Source organism: Ranitomeya variabilis, chromosome 5, assembly GCF_051348905.1.
Source record: "Ranitomeya variabilis isolate aRanVar5 chromosome 5, aRanVar5.hap1, whole genome shotgun sequence".
Taxonomy (NCBI): Eukaryota; Metazoa; Chordata; class Amphibia; order Anura; family Dendrobatidae; genus Ranitomeya; species Ranitomeya variabilis.
Window position 1 is genome coordinate 194,724,041 of NC_135236.1, and position 17,347 is coordinate 194,741,387.

Sequence of the window (17,347 nt, forward strand, 5' to 3'; positions counted from 1 at the left end):
GGCGCTTTACATGTGAACGGGGCAAATATAGACAAGTACAATAAACATGAGTAAAACAAGGCACACACAAGCACAGGAGGAGAGAGGACCATGCCCATGATCTTCATTTTGTTATGTGAGAACTGTACAGGTAACACCTCCTGGTAATTTATCTAGTTTTTCAGGTGTTCCACTATAGGTATGTGATTTCAAAGTGTCTCGCAGAAACCAGATGGATAAGACATAATTCAAAAAACATGTAATATATTCAAATCAATTGACCTGATGCTCTGATTAATGGGCACAATTTTACTTGTTCTTTTGATCCTATAGAGCATTACCATTTACAAAAGCTTCTCTGCCTGCAGCTATATGTAATGTAATTATCCAAGACTTGCCATATCCCTCCCTTCCAAACACAACAAGACAAAGACATTAAAAACATAGACAGGAATTCCCACCATTCAACAGCGCAAGTACTGTACAAATGATATATGTCTGTCTGGAAATCCTCCTAATAACAGAGTGTAAACTATTAGCTTTGTGTGGCATCAGATATAAACCTGTACGTTTATGACTTCTTTTACTTAGAAGCTAACCATTGCTTTTAAATGAGACCCCCTCTAAACAATCTAATGTCAATGGTGTCTGCCAGACACCCTTGGTTGTCTGCTCTTGGGGGCGGGGGGAATGTAAGTCAAGATGATCCCCCCCACCGCTGCCTAATCTATTGAAGCTCCTTTTGTATCTGATTGAAGTTCTCAACATTTTTTGCAGTTCATGTGCACATTTGACTGAGCCAAATATAGACGTTATTGAGAGATTATTGTGTATTTTAGCTGATATTTCTCAGAATGTTTGCCTGCTCTTTCAGATGATCCGTTGATGTAATACGAAAAATTTAAACAATCTGTCTAATAAACATCTTATACTGAAAGAAAATTTTGAAATAGATTCTTCTGAGGTTTTTTGTTTTCATACAAATCAATGCAGATGTGGATGCATTCACAATAGTGTTAGATATTTCACAGGGTTGTACTATTTTCTCATCCATCACATTGGTCCCTGTCCTCAGTTTGGTTTGCTATTTAATTTCCCAGTACTAGACACATGCACAATTACAGTGGATCTGTAGTTGTAACATAACATAGATATAACCTGCTCAAGTTTACACTCCTGTTAGCAAAGATATTACAACCAATATTGTACTGTTTGGCTAATAGGAGTAGTCTAACATTACAGTGGACTCATGGTCCAGAGTGTACTGTATTCTTGAGAAGAGCACTTCTGGTGTCATACCCTTCTCTCAGCTGCGCTTGATGGCTGCTAAACATGTGCACACAGTTAAGGAGGTGACACTACCCTAGTGAATATAGCCCTATTCTAATAAGTATGCTGTGAATGCTCTTATTAGCCAAATGACAATATTTTGGGGGACTTTTTGGTCTACTAGGACAGTGGACCTGTCAATGTGATTTACTGCTTGGGGCGGCATATTCAAGTGATCTACTTTAGCAATTCACCGCCAGCTTTCTCAGTTCATTTATGTATGATTTAAGGCTTAAAAGCAGTGTTGTCTGCCAGAATAGCATTCATGTATTGTAGGATTAGTCCAAACTAGGAAAGAAAAAAAGACTAAACACCAGTAATTTTATAGACGAAATCTGTCAGTGGTAGCAACCCTTCTAAGCCGTCTATATGGGCATGCAGGTCATAGAAAGTTGAATAAAATCATACATTGATATCTGTGATTTCATGTTTTATTCCAGAGAAATCCACTTTTTTTCTTATATGTAAATGAGCTGCTAAGATCTATGGGTCGGACACTGATCTGCATGAGAATCTGTCTCCATGGCTTGTTTTAAATTAAAGGGGACATTAACAGTGTGAAACATGTAATGACTGACACTTTGCTCTCATAATCACACACCGTTTTGCAGTGAGATCAGAACTATCAAAGTACAACAGAGTTAACTCAGTACAGCAGAACAAACACAGTACAGCAAAAGTGAACTTTGTCTAACTACAAACATTTGCAGCAGCAGCTGTCCTCTCATAGTGCTGGCAGCTCTGCTGCAGAGCTATGCCTGATTATAACCAGCACAGTACAGTAGAGTCCAACCTTGCTTCTTACCAAACACATTTGCAGTGATGTCAGCTAGCTCTGCTGTATTGCTCCTCTCCTCACACTGAAGGCCTATGAGAGGACACCTGTAGTGCAAATGTATTAGTACAACACAAGTGAACTTTGCCTCCTTAGTGTTAGCTCTGCTGTTCTGTGTTAGCTCTGATTTCACTGCAGAACTGTGTGATTATGAGAGCAAAGTGTCACTCATTACTTTCACTTAAAATAAGCTCTGGCAGAAGATTCTCATGCAGATCTATGTCTGACCTCCAGATCTTAACAGCTCATCTGCATATAAAAAAAAATTGCAATAAAACATTGGATGACAGATATCAAGGTATTATTTTATTCAGCTTTCAATGGCCTACATGCCCATATAGACGGCTTAGGAGGGTTGATCTTACTGACAGATTCCTTTTAATGTGTAATGTAAGGGTCCTGTCACATTGCGTTCAGTATCTCCTTCATAGCATATATCCGAAATCCCTGCAAAACTCGGTCCCGTTACATGCTCCGACTGAGCCAATAGACGGCAGAGTGAACATGATACGTCTGAGTGTTCACCTCCCGTCACCGTACACTCCCAAAAAATAGTGTATGGCAGACGGCACGATCGATCTGCCATCACCACTGTTTTGCTGGGGATTTCGGACATATGCCCGACCTAGACACAGAACACAATGTGAAAGCCCCTGAAATAGATGTAATACATCCCTCCAGGTCATTTTTTCCCATATGACATTTCTAGTACTGTGAAGCTGCCAGAAAAATATACTACTCAGGGCATTGTATAGCATAGTGTCACGGGGGACTAGGTGAGCGAGAGCTAATAACCCGGGCCCCTGTAATTTCCCTCAGACTAAGGAAATCCTGACTGACCCTCTACCTGGAGTTTACACTGATGGTGTGCATATCCAGGCCTCAAACCTCACCCTGTCTCCTGTTTCAACCCTAGGCTGAAACCTCCGCCCACCACCCAGTGAAGAGGTAATACACCAATACCCACAGTTAGCACAGACAAGGATAAAGGAAAATAGACACCACGCCGCAGTCACTCAGGAATACACTATAAATGTGCAGGGCAAAATAAATACAAATATAGGAAGGAGTAAATAAGACTAAGGAAAATACACCACCAGCAACGATACTCCAACAACCAGCTCTCCACTCCAGACCGAGATAACAACGCACAAGACAGAAGCTATAATCGGCGACGCCCAATGATCAGGAGAACTATTTAAAGGCAATGGGCATGGCCCAGCTTCCAATCCGAGGATCAGGTAAATTAACCCCGGAACAGCTAGATAAAATCTAGCCGACGCCAATGAGCAAATAGTGGTCAAAAGCGGAATTACTGCTGTCTGTTGAACGACCTGGTCTGAACAGCGTCCGACATTACACATAGCTTGCCCTGATGTGAGTCTATATATATAGCTAAAAACTAAAATAAGTGATTTACTAGTCTAATAATATTAATACAGTACTTTTTTCATTGGTAACATAACCAAAGTATCATTTGGCAACTATAGAATTATCATTTGTGCTTGCAATGTAAGGCTTCTTTCACACTTGCGTTGTCTGCTGTACGTCGTTGTGCAGTAAAATGATGTGTCGATGGACGTTACGAAAATTGTGAAAAAAAGTGTGTGATGCATCCAGTGTAATGACGGATGCGTCATTTGTGCTGTTGCAACAATTTCAATGGAGACATTGAATGATATGTCTGGAGAGAGTGAGAGAGAGAGGAGAGAGAGAGAGAGACAGACAGACAGAGACTTTTACCTGCATTTGAAAATCTTTCTGGGCATGCTCAGAGGGGAGTCTGTAAATATTTACCAATGAGTGGTCATTTAATAGTTTAGACAGGCAGGTGGAGCTTAATGATGCTCATTGAAAGATCTAGCAGATTCTTTAGTGTGCATCTGCTGCCATTGATTTCTGTATCGCAAATCCTGTTTCCACAGGATAATGTGCTGCCGAGAGCAATAATCTTTTCTGCAGTACAAAAGATCATTTCACCCAACAAGTGTTTTGCTAATCCACTTAGTGATTGGCAAACTGTTTACATTGCAAGATTATCGTGAAACAATCATTTCTAAAAATGCTAGTTCACAATAAATTTTTTAGCGTGCCTGGCTGTAAATAAAGACATGCTTGCACTGTGGACAGTTTTATCTGATATGTATGTTATTATAGTTTGTTGATTTAACTCTATTAAATGCTAATACAATTGTCTAAAATACTTTGATGTCCTTGTGCCTAAAAATTCGACACAAATGTAAAGTTCCAATTTCTTAAGTGATTACTGTAGTCCAGTCGCTGACAGTTTATGTTTCTTCAATTAATTTGATCCCAAAACAAAATGCTTTAACTGCTTTGCTTTCTGTGTGCTGAAATTCCAGATGACATGTGGTTATTCACAGCTATTAAATGGTTTGACTCATTTCTGCCACAAAATCATTATTTCTACATATGTGAATGAAGCTTTTCCAGACTGCTGATTGCAGACTTTACTCATTCATTAAATCGTTTGTACGTTTAGTTTATTTTTCTGTGGCTATTTGCTTACCCACTTTTTTCCCTGGTCATTATGTTTGTTGTTTATTCAGAGTCAGATTACACACGCCATAAGATGGTCTAACATTAAACTTTAATGAGATGAAGTCAGTGGCAGGATGTGGTATTATGAGAAAGAAAATGTCCATCTACATTTGAGTAACATTATAGAATGATGTTGTTTTTGACAACAGCAATATATATGGTGTGATTGGTTTCATAATTTCTCAAATTAGATAAATAGATTTAACTAAACGGTATTCTCTTCAGAATTACTTAGATCATTCAGTGAGAAAAAAAATCAAATTTTTAACAAAAAAGTAAGCTTTAATATATCAAGACGTACCTCTGTTACTTTGCCACTTGAATTCTTAACTTGCACTAGTCAATTGTTCCAAGTCTGTTTTGACATGATAGCCTAAACGCTTATTGATAACTTAATTCATTTATTTAAAGTAGCACTCCCATCAAAGTTTTTATCCTATTAATATATTGCTATCAAATTATATAGCACTGTGCGCTTACAATTGCTAATTTTGCCTTTCTGCCCAGTTAAATCTTCTCTTTTCCATTAGGTCTATAACATCACTTTATTAAAAACTGACAAGCTAAATCCTTCTAATCTTTATGTAGAAACAGGAGGTAAGTTTTCCCTGTATGACTCATGAGTCACTGCAAAAGTCCCTGGTAGAGGGAGGAGGGAGCAGCTGGGTCAGGAGTTGAAGAGGGTAATAATAAAGGCAGGGAAAAGAATCTTCCTGTTTTTACACAGAGGAGAGAAAAAAATAAGAATTTACTAGGTAGAAGGGCAAAATCAGCAATTGTAAGTACGCAGTGCTACATACTATGATTGCAATATATTAAGAAGATAAAAACTTTGATGGCAATGTTTCTTTAATTGGCAAAATGGAAGTGTTTATAGGTAAATGTTTTAACTTCCTATCAATGATTTAGCTTAAATAATGGGCTATTTATACCTGTGAAGTAAAAAGAAATTCAACTACTATTATTAGCTATACCGTTCAGGCAGCATATGGATTCTAAGAATACATGTTTGCATTAGTCAGTATACATAAAAAGTGTCTGAAACAATAGTGTATATATACTCTTTGCAATTCAAAAATGTATAAAACAAAACAATACAATTCTTCATATATCTTAAGTTAATCGTGCATCACAGCACTTTATATTCCTCTATTCTGCAATTTTTTGTTTGTGTGGCATCCACTGGATATGGTCTCTGATGCGGTCCAGCCTCGCACTTGCTCTGCTTATCTATTACGTCGTTAAAGTTTTCCTGCATTGTTTGATCACGCGTAGCAGATGCAAAATCTTCACTACTATAAGTCTGGAAAAGATGGCTATGGCATGGTTGAGCTCCAATGTTCTCCTGAACAAGTTGGATAGCTGCAGCCACTAATATGGTATAGCCCGTTTCAGGTTTGCCACAATGCACTTGCTCTAAAGCACCATTATTTTTATATTTAAGGACATCAGGACTATTGACTTGAGCAGATGAGGGAATTATTGGGCCGAGTAAATAGTATGGAAGGGGAGACTTATAACGTTTTCTTTAAAAAAATTAGTTTGGGGATGAAAAATGAAGACAGGGAACATTGCCTATAGAAATTATAATATGTCTCCAGTAGAGTTTGGGGTCATCTGACTACTTAAACAATATGGATGAAACAACATGGATTTTCTTTTAGAAACTTGATTGACCCAAGCGTGACCCAGAATGACTTAGTAATTTTACAGGGGAGTCAAGAGTGGTGACAGATTGAACAGCAAATACTGTTGTAGCCCAAAAGAAGAAAACGTTTGGTATACAGATGAATGCGATTCAGCTCCAGTTATGCTTTGGGGAAATTAGTAACTTAGGGTACGTGCACACAACATCTTTTTCAAGTCGATTCCACCTTCAATATTCCCTAAAAAATGCTGCAAACGAACATAATGCACAGCAATATCAAATCGGCGTTGCTGTTCTCATTTTCCATCTCATGTTACTTCTATAAACTGCTTAAGCATTCAAACACCTTTAAGTAATTAAAAGAAGTAACCTGCTCATTCTTAGGGAGGCTTTGTTTGGAAGACTCCCGCTCTATATACTTGAATGTATAGAGCCATGATGCCAGCAGCAGAGCCACCAAAAAACAACTGAAAAGACGCCGGTGAAGACGCTTCAGGAAAATGTCCACTGGTGTTTCCCTGAGACATTTTCTCCTTGGAAAATTTGGCAGTTTCACTGATGTCTTAAAGATGCTATGTACACATAGCCTTACTGTGTTGAGATGGAAGAAAAAATAAAATGGGAGGTAAGCATTTCCATTTTTAAACTATTAACTTCTAATACATGAATTATTGTATATTATATTATATAACTAGGCTCTATATCCAGAGAAGTTAAGGTAGTCTACAGAAATACATATAAAATTCTTTGGAATGTGTGAAACAGTTTCTGGGTTGCCATTTACTGTATATTGTGAGCATAATATAGTTTGCAAAGTTTTTGTTATTTTTTTTAAAGCGTACTAGTGGCCCTAATTATTCTAGCTCTCTCTCGAAATGTGAAATAAACATGTCTACACAAAGAATATGTTCTTTTTTTAATAGAATATTTGAGGCCAATATAGAGAGGAATAATGAGCACAAAAGTTTATTTCATCTTTATAAACTAGTATGTTTTGAAAAGAAAAATGGTAATGATTTCTGTTCCTCTTTTGATGCTAAAGTACCATATTTAAGAGAAAAAGGTGACCATTTTCCCACTGAACAGTTATTTCAGCTCTCATGTTGTTAAAATATAAAGTTCCTTTTGTCACCCTGGACTACCTGCAGGCATTGTAAAATGGTACAATTACAAATGAATTACAAGGAGATTCTGTCTCAAGCTTCTAATTAGGTTACCAATTATGCATTTTCAAGGTTTTAAGGATTGCCTTCAGATATAGAAAAACACATCAATAAGGTTAATTATCTTGATTGGTAATAAATAAACCCAGTAAATATGAAAACATGACACCCCACTGATACAACATTAATCTCTAAATAAAACTCATCAAGCAGATTCAGTAACAACAAAGAAGCCAAAACTGTAGTATGGTTGATTATACATAATGCTGCAAAAACATGAAATTTTAAGGATTTTTATTTTACAAATAAGACTGCCCTTTTAAAAAATCCTTAGGTGATCGACTGACCATTCCAGGTCCTGTTTCTGTCCATGAAAAACAGCTAATTGTGACAAGTGAAACTGACCAGCCAGACCGCTGTAATAAAAATGTAGCATTGCACGACTATCCTTCAAATACAAGGGTGGCTCAAGCGCTCCTCCAAGCTCATAGAGGACTCTCAAGTTGCACTCTTTGATGTCTGGTTGACCTAATAGGACATCATGATAATTTCCATTTAAAAAAGACCAAACATAATTTTTAGTACACCATATATATAAAGAATTTTACATTTAGCGTACAAATCTTTAAGGCTTTAACATTTTTACAATTGAGGCTTCCATAAGGGAATCACCATACTCATTACACAGTAGATGAATGTAGTAACTATGGTGGATGCAGTCTAACATGAGCCATATGGTATAATGCATCTTTTTTTTACTAAATGGGATGTAAGAACTGACTACTTGTAGTTCTACCATGTTCTCAGCATAGACTCAAGCATGTACTGTATGTATGAATGTATCTATATATGAATAGAAAACAAAAAATAAACTTTTAAGTAACTCATTTTATGTAAAGTGTTAATTAAATAGTGCCCATCCATCAAATTTTCAAGAACCCTGTATTTTAAGAAAATGTTATTTATGGCATTAAGGAGTAGTCAATCTAAATTATTGCATTTCGATGTAGAGAAGTTTCTTTTCAAGTTGATCAGCAACCACAGCACTCCAATAAGACCTTATCGAGACATCAGTATTTTAGTAAGTATTTCCTAAGTATTTGTATGCCAAAACACAAAACAGATGTCACTTTCTATCTGTAGGTTCCACTCCTGATTTTGAATACAAATATAAATGCAAAATACTGACCAAACACTGACACTCAAAAAAGACCTAAGATTTGTAAACTATTTTGAGCTATTAACAAGTGCTTGTTGTATAGGTGTGTGAAAGTATTAAAGGGAATGTGTCATCAGAACATCACCTACAGTTTAAACCAGGTTTTTATGTTGGATGTATTAAAAATGTGGTGTTTTTTATTTTTTTGTATCACACTCTATATTAAAAAGAAAAAAAAAACAAATCTTATAATTTTATACCTGGCAACTAGGGCTATACTAGACTCATACCTCCTGTTCTTTCAGGAAATTCACATATATATTTGTAACAATAGACTTATTTAAGCTTTGTTTTGTATTGAAGCATTTAATGAGCATGTACAAATGTCATTGTGAAGGGTGGAGTTATGACATAACCTATTGTGGGTTCTCTGTTATCAGCTGTGTATAGATGTGTTACCTGCCATTGTAATCCTGACTGTGATGATAATGAGACTTCTGAAAACTGTTCCTGAAAGAGCAGAAAGTTTGAGTCTGAAATAGCCCCAGTGGTTAGTGAGAAAATATGAAGATTTCTATATTTTTAATATAGATGTGAAAAAAAAGGAAAACATCTACATTTAACACACAAACCTCACTTAGCAGTTGGTCATTTTCTGATTATGCATTCCCTTTAAAATGATATTATACATTTGTGACACACAATAGAGTGAAAATTAATGCTAGAATTCTGCATCGGTATAGGGTTGGAGAGGTACTCCATCAGTAGTGAGGAAGGATATTGCCTTGCAAACAGGATTTTGGCTTGACTGCCAAAAAAAGCAAATTCCATTGGATTGTGTGGCATTAATTGTGCTGTAACCTTTGCACCTCAGTAGCAGCAATGTGTTTTGCCAACATAGAATCTACCTTGATTATGTTTTCCATTCCGCACACCCTGGAGAGGCTCCAGAAAACCACAGGTCTGGTGTAAGGAACCTCCTTCTATGACATCCTAAGGCATTCATCACCCTAATCCTAATGAGTTTTCCCAATTGACGAACTACCTAATGCAAAATCCTAAGAGGCTTGGAAAATTGTAAAATCTTCTTATTAAAGGGGTTTTACTTTACAATGAATCTATGCGACAATGGTGAGCACATGAAGGGCTCATACTTTAGTATAACTTTTAACAGAGTAATATATACTCTGTTAAAGGTTTTTAATGGAGAGCAACTACAGGCTAAATGTTATAGCAGCTTTGGGCTTAAGTGGCTGCAAAGACAAGCCTACTGTATCTACGAAGAACTCCCAAGAACAAGCATACTGATGCTGCGCTAACAGAAACCTGCTCCTAATTCTTCAGTTCCAGCTTTTATCAGCAAAATTTCTCCAGAACACACACACACACAGACATTTATATAATATATAACATATTTATAATATATATATAAAAAAATAAAAAACTTCAGGACCGCTTAGTCACCATTATGAAAACTATAGATTCCATTTAAAAGAAAAATGTAGGCAGCCAATTGCGTGCCAACATCTATTCCAACTTGTATAGTCCCAGCTTACACATGCACTGATTACTTTTTTTTTGCCTATTACAATTTGATTGTTTGGAAATCATTAAACTTTCATTACACAGAACTTGACACCTCCAAGGTTATAGGTTGTCGGTAAGGATCCGTACGTATGCAAATTCTCATTGTTCTATTGTATTGATTTTTACAATTATTACTGATTTGGCCATTATTAGCCATTTGTTGGCATTGTCAAACACATTTGAAACAGCTAGAACCTTGCTGCTCATTACTTGCTATGGTTCGGTAGGTTTCTTCCATGTGATAGCACCTTGTTTTACTTTACGTTCTAGCAGTAAATATACAATAATTCTTCCACCAGGCTCCCTCTACTCTAATTAACTTTAAGATGCATTGGTCTCTACAAGTGAAACAGACTCCTGTTCTCTTTTCTTTTAGATGACACATTATTGTCACACCCTGTATCCTCCTGTCTAGTTGCATTTGATGTTGTGTTACATTGCTTTTAAATACCCAGTTAGGGACTCCACTACTCATTGCCCTATTTACTGTATAATCCTAAATTATACCCTTAGAATTTTTTTTTACTTGGTTACATTACAAATGTGTCACCCTGTCCTTTTAAGTGGCTTATTCTGTTGTAGTCATTTTGTCGTCTTCCACAGATATGTATTATTGCAGATGAGAAAATACACATCTGGTGGCTTTGTTACACAGAGCAAATATTGCTATTAAGTGGTTAGAGACACAACAGAGACAGCACAATTACTCTACCTGCCCTTCCACTCAAAGCAGTCAGCAAATTTGAGTCCTACATTTGCCAATGATCATTACACAAGGGGTCTTGTGTAAAACAAGGTGTTTAATTAATCCATTATCTACAAATGTCCTTTTTTTGGGACACCTAATCTTTAGCTTCTAGCAACTAAGATTTTATAATTTTTATAATTAGGTCCAATTTTTTGTGTTGTGTTTGTAAAATGACTGTTTTCAAAATAGGAAATCATGTCATTGTCATTTTTAATTGAATATTGGAACGCCCTTTTCTGAAAAATCCGTACTTGAAAAATTTTTGCAAATTATGTTTCTGATTCATTAGGACCCAAATCATTAAAAATCTGTCATTTAAAAAAAAATAAAAATGAAAATTGCTAATTTGGCAAGTAATGGGTTAAAGTTACATTTGAACATATAAAGTAACATGTTCACAGATTAAAAGAGACACCAAGTTAAGTACAATCTTTTGATGTAGAGGAAGACAAAACATCCTTTTTTAATGCTGTCATTTTATCTGCAGTTCTTACTCTTTGTGGTTGAGTATTTCACAGTTTGATTACTGTAAGGACCAATCAGAAGTGGAAGAATTTCTGCTCATTTGCAGTGTTGATTCTGCACCGCAAGTCCATAGCAATTTACAAGGCAGTAAATAGGGATGTGGTTTTCAAAACCCCATCCACAGGTACATGAAGAATTCTAGACAAAAATATGAGCATGCAAGTGGAGTTTCACATTTTCATAGTGAATATCAGTCTGTTAATGCTTAAGGTGAAATTCAATTAAGAACACAATCCACAACAAATATGAATTTTCCCATAGATTTGCCATAGACTTAACTGTGAAGAATGATACTCCTTATTGATGCTTATGCACAGTCAGATATACGGTATATTTTTTTGCCAATTCACATGGGATAGGAAAGCTTTGTGTTCTCTTGTAGACTTGTTAATAGGTCACCTGCTGAATCTACACACTATCACATGGCAAGAAATACATCATGAAACTGTCCAGACTGTTTTCATATCCTTGTCCATATGCATTTGAAACAATGCGTTATATTAAAATTAGTTTTCAGAACTATTGGCTAAATCATCATAATTCTTTAGCTATTATTTACACAACTTTTTTTTATCATGTTTACTTGCATTAGCTAGTTATTGACAGTTTTAAGAAAAGGACCAGCAAACATTTTTGGAATCTCTCTGCATTTTTTGTACCTAAATGAATACCAAATGCCTGTCTAGGAGAGTAAAACACAAGTCTGATTTATCTTGGATTATGTGTGTGAACTTGAGCAAACTATGACCATCATGTTAGCATCATCTTATTGGTTCATTAAACTTTAAAGCAGCCCCAAATACACAGTATTAGAACTAGTAAGGACATAAGTGATGGGTACTTACTGTAGCTGTTGTTTGGGTCTTGTGTACCCTTCACATTACCACGCTTATCAATCCACAGATACCACTGCGTTCGACAAAAAAGTTTCCTTATTCTTACATCACTCCCTTTCATAAATTCATAACTTCTGGTATGCCGTTCAAGGCTAGAACAGTTCACATTTGCAGCCGTTTGCTCTGTAGTCATGTCATTGCAGGCTAGTGAGAGCGTGCCCATTAGAAAGATAGTGTAAAGGTATGGTATGTAGAGCAAAGTTGGCAGGATCCAAGTTAGTATCCATTTGCGCATTATAGTGCAGTGATCTGGGTGTTCATGAACATCATAATGAAACTTAAATCTCAGGTTGTTCTGTGTTTTTAGGTCCTAGACCTGGTTGTACACTTTACTATTAGATTAGATGAAACAACTCAGTATAACTCCAGGCTTGTATTGATGGCTTGTGTCTTTGCCATAAACCGTGGACTTCACAAAACTGATCTTCCTCCCCAGTATCTTCAGAAGTTCAGAATGGGATGACCTTGGCAGCAATCATTTTTAAGACCACTCGGACATACTGTTGAATGCAAATGTAACAGAACTGTAAAGACATGATAAAGTTTACTGCAATTCTTTCCACCCTACTAATGGATTCTGTTAAAATGCATTTCCATTAATAATTGTTAACTTCTGAAAAAAAAATCTTTTTCTCTAGTAGCATAAAAATATGGCATAAAAGAGAAGAAAAACAGACAAAAACATGCAAAGCGTTACAAAAAACAATGTTAGCATATGCGTCATGTGGTTCTAACTTACTGGTCTTTAGTGCTAACACGATTGTGTTCATGCAGAGAATTGCTCTATTACTCAGCATAGTGGAAATCTGGGAACTCTTTTCCACATGCCTTATGGACAGCAGCATGTGAGCTGAGCTGTCAAGAATACTCTGATCGCTATATACTACGTTACATAGATATTCACTTAAAAGTACATTTCATTCTGTTACCTAAACCACTGTGTCTTCCCACTAAAGGTAGTAATAATGTGCAGAAAAATAAAAGCTTTGAAAGTTTAGAAGACTCATTATTCCCTGAATAGCAGAGATAACTTACTTGTTCTCCATGATAACAGCTGGATATATGTGAATTCCATTTCTGCTGCCTGCTCTCTGCAGCATGAGTATGTAGCGACAAGATTTCTCAACCCAGAAAGAACTGTACTACAATCCTAATTGTTTCCATAAATCAACGCGCAAGAGGGGTTTTCTCTGTGTGTCTGTGTTAAGCCTGTTGTTGTTCAATGCTTTTCGATAAATACCTTTCGGTGACCTCACTGAAGCAATTAAATCTAACCACTCAGCAGCTGAAAGAAGAGGGAGAAAAAAAAGTTGTGCGAATCTCAGTCATCATGAGAGGGAGCTATGAGCATGTTTTATGCTTTTAACTGTGTGAACTGAGCAGCAAGAGCATTCTGGGCAGATACTTTGCAGAATCCTTGAAAATATCAAGATAAATACCATTAAGGAGTGAAAAAAAACCCCTGCTAATTTCATAACCTGAAATGAAGCCTGTTATGAGTTGGAATATTTTCCTACAGCATAGAACATGACTCACGGTTCTATACAACCATGCTACGCATTATAGACAGTTCTGTAGAGGTAACTTGAATTAAAATACCCACTGAAATATTTTTGACATTAAATATATAGAAAAGGAAAGATAAAATAATGCAAGCACCTTCATTCAAAACTTCTGTGAATATAATTTTCTGTGGAGAGATCTTTGAGGCTGCACTTTGTATGTGTACGGACAGTATAAAGTATCATTGTCTATATTTAAAGACTGTGCATGGAGTGTGGAATTATAATTAGAGTAGACGGAGGAGTTTCAGAGATTAAGAACATTCCCAGGGTAAACCTGGTTCAGATCACAGTATCAGCTTTTCCTGTGATCTTGTTTGCTGTTGCATGATATACATAAACTGAGATTGTACATTACATAAGGCCTAGGCCTTAAATATACAGCACACTATGCACAATAACTTATTTTATTGCTTATGCTAGTGTGGCCTTGCAGTTTGTCATAGTTTTGGTAATATTAGTTGTTTTTATTCTGTTATGTCCGGCACATGAAATTTAAAATGATGTATTAATGTAAGTAAAATTCTAGAAAAGTCTGATCATGTACTTGATTTTTGTGGAGTACAAGGCAGATCATACAAGAATGCAACGTTTCAGTTAAATATAAAATGATTGTTAAATAATTTACACATATACAGCAACACAAGATATTCATTGGCTACATCGATAACATAACATTGAATATGGAATGAGATCAAGCAGAGTAGCACCTATCTGGGAGGTAAGTACAATGAGGCAATTAAAAAGAACCTGTCACCTGGCTTTTGCTACCTAATCTGAGACCAGCATAATGTAGAGACTGGAACCCTGATTCCAATTATGTGTGTCTTAAGGTACCGTTACACTAAGCGACGCTCCAGCGATATAGACAACGATCCGACCTAAACTAGATCGCTGGAGCGTCGCTGTTAGGTCGCTGTAGAAATGTCAAACACAGCAACTCCAGAACGATGCAGGAGCGATCCAGTGACGTAACGGCGACTCACTTATCGTTCACGCTCCATGTAAAAACATTGCTGACATTGTTGCTTTTGCTGTCAAACATGACGATACACGCCGATCTAGCGACCAAATAAAGTTCCAGACTTCTAGCTCCGACCAGCGATATCACAGCGGGATCCAGATCGCTGCTGCGTGTCAAACTCAACGAGATCGCTATCCAGGACGCTGCAACGTCACGGATCGTTGTCGTTCTCGTTGGAAAGTTGTTTAGTGTGAAGGTACCTTTACTAGACTGCTTAGTGTAGTTTTGATAAAATCACATTTTATCAGCAGGAGACTATCACTAGAGGACTAGTTAAACTGCTGCTAGGTAGTCAAGCATATTCATGACCTCTGTATAACTCTAGCTCCACTAATTGTCAGTTTTTCTGTGTACACTGCACTTTCTGCCAATCAGTGGTGTGGGTGGGATTAATCAGAGCTCAATATTCAGAGAACTGCTGGATCTGCAGCAAGTAAAACAGCGATCTTATCAAAATGACAGCATGCAGTCCAGTAAATTATACATTTCTGCAATCAAGTTATCTGCCCCTGGATAATGCTGTTCTCTGATGGAGCAGCAAAAGCATGGTGACAGATTACCTTTTAAAAGGGACTGCTCAGGAGTGGACAACTCCTGTAAAGAAATATGGAATGTGTTTCAGTATAATGAAATACTGTGTCCTTATGGTTGCTTGGGTAAGAGCAGCTGTACCTCTGCCTGGGTGGTTATGGCAGGATGTGTTTGAATTAAAAGCTAACATATATGTATCCCAAACTGATGCCTTAAATTCTAAAACTTATCCCATAATATGCATGGGTTCATGCAGCTTTCTTAATGTAAACGTAAGAAAGCCTGGTGGCTCAGTGGTTATTACTGTTGACTTGCTGCACTGATTGGGTTCAAAACCAAATGCAAAAACAAAGAATCCCTCACAAATAATGTAAGTAGTTAAAGAAGAATTTTGGAGAACTAGAGTCTAGCCTGAGGGTAAAAAGGGATATGGACACATGACAGTAGGCATATGTAGGCTTTTACCAAGTGTTATTGCAGAGAGCCATTTTCCATTACTCCAAATTTTTGCTTATGATATGATGGGGATGTCTCATGAAGATCATATGGCTTAATTTCAGTTTATGTACAAATTGAAATATCTAACTGATGTGGTTGCCTCAGCAAATCGATTGGGTTTAGATTATCTGGATAGAGGAAATTAGAAAACATTCAGTACTGATCATCTGATCTAATAAGGAGATTATCAGGTCTGGGATAGTTTAGGACCCCAAATGACTAGAGCAGGTGAGATTGCCCTCCTCTGCTCAGTTTTCTTATATAGGTTAATGTTATATGCCTTAAGGTTACTATATAAGGCGACAATATCTAGGCTATCTGTATACAATTTTGTGTGGCAAAGTTTTGACAATAGAATCATGAAGTATTTTGATTATATCACCATAGTAGGTCCAATTGTAGGATATGACAAAGCGTCTTTTTTTAAAGATGAATAGATTGATCCGCATTGGATCGATTGCAAGTCGAATTTCCTGAAATTCCCGGTTTCATGAAAGTTCGAACATTTTGGAAATTCGATTAGCGTTTTGTAAAAAACTGAATAGCCCAGCACCATTTCCAACACTGCTGAAGCATCAGAGAGTGGGTAAACATCATTTTGCCTTGCACCGTTGACCTCCCCATAATGCCCTTCAGCTATGACATCTAAAGAGTTTTCATACCCTGCATAGTGGGAGGTCAATACTTCTGAGACCTCTGGTTCCCAGTTGAACACAGCCTGCATGGTTGTTTTACATCTCCAGAGTCACTGGGAAAGTTTCTCTCTCCTGTAGAGTGTAAGCTCTTATGGTCAGCATGGTCCTCTCTTCCTTTCTCCTGTAGAGTGTAAGCTATTATGGTCAGCAGGGTCTGCTCTCTCTTTCTCCTGTATTGTGTAGCAGTGTTCTCGCTCTTTCCTGTAGAATGTAAGCTCTTATGGTCAGTTGGGTCTTCTCACTTTTTCACTTGTAAAGTGTATGCTCTCATGGACATCTGGGTTTTCTCTCTCTCTCACACACACACACACACACACACATGTATTTTCTAAATAATTTAAATCTTTCCATTACTGAGATACATTCAAATTTATTCACTGAAAATCTATTTTTTTTTTTAATTCTGCGAATTGGAATTTAAAAAGATCTACTTATCTCTAGTCATTTTGAATGTAGGCAAAACAATAGATCACAATATTGATTTATGAAAATAATAGTCCTAATAAATATTCATGAGTGAGTGTGCTCGTTTCTCGAGATTTCTGAGCATGCTCGGGTGTTCTCCGAGTATCTTGGGCATGCTCGTAGATTATGTTTGTGTCACCA

The 17,347-nt window shown here is 36.8% G+C and overlaps 2 protein-coding genes across 3 annotated transcripts in view; one reads left to right on the top strand and one right to left on the bottom strand.

The window, feature by feature from the left end:
• The window catches only part of FGF7 (fibroblast growth factor 7), an 84,510-nt gene extending 70,778 nt beyond the window's left edge, over positions 1-13,732 (bottom strand). Inside the window, exons 1-2 of one of the 2 annotated variants that reach the window (XM_077263706.1) lie at positions 13,467-13,732; positions 12,381-12,931 (exon numbers count right to left, since the gene is read on the bottom strand). In XM_077263706.1, the coding sequence (XP_077119821.1) occupies positions 12,381-12,666 (286 nt within the window). In that variant the 5' untranslated portion in view covers positions 12,667-12,931; positions 13,467-13,732. Of the gene's footprint in view, positions 1-12,380; positions 12,956-13,466 lie in introns of both variants that reach the window. The other variant, XM_077263707.1, reaches the window with a different exon arrangement.
• Positions 1-17,347, top strand: part of FAM227B (family with sequence similarity 227 member B) — a 1,130,503-nt gene that overhangs the window by 271,406 nt on the left and 841,750 nt on the right. The gene's annotated exons all lie outside the window — the stretch shown is intronic.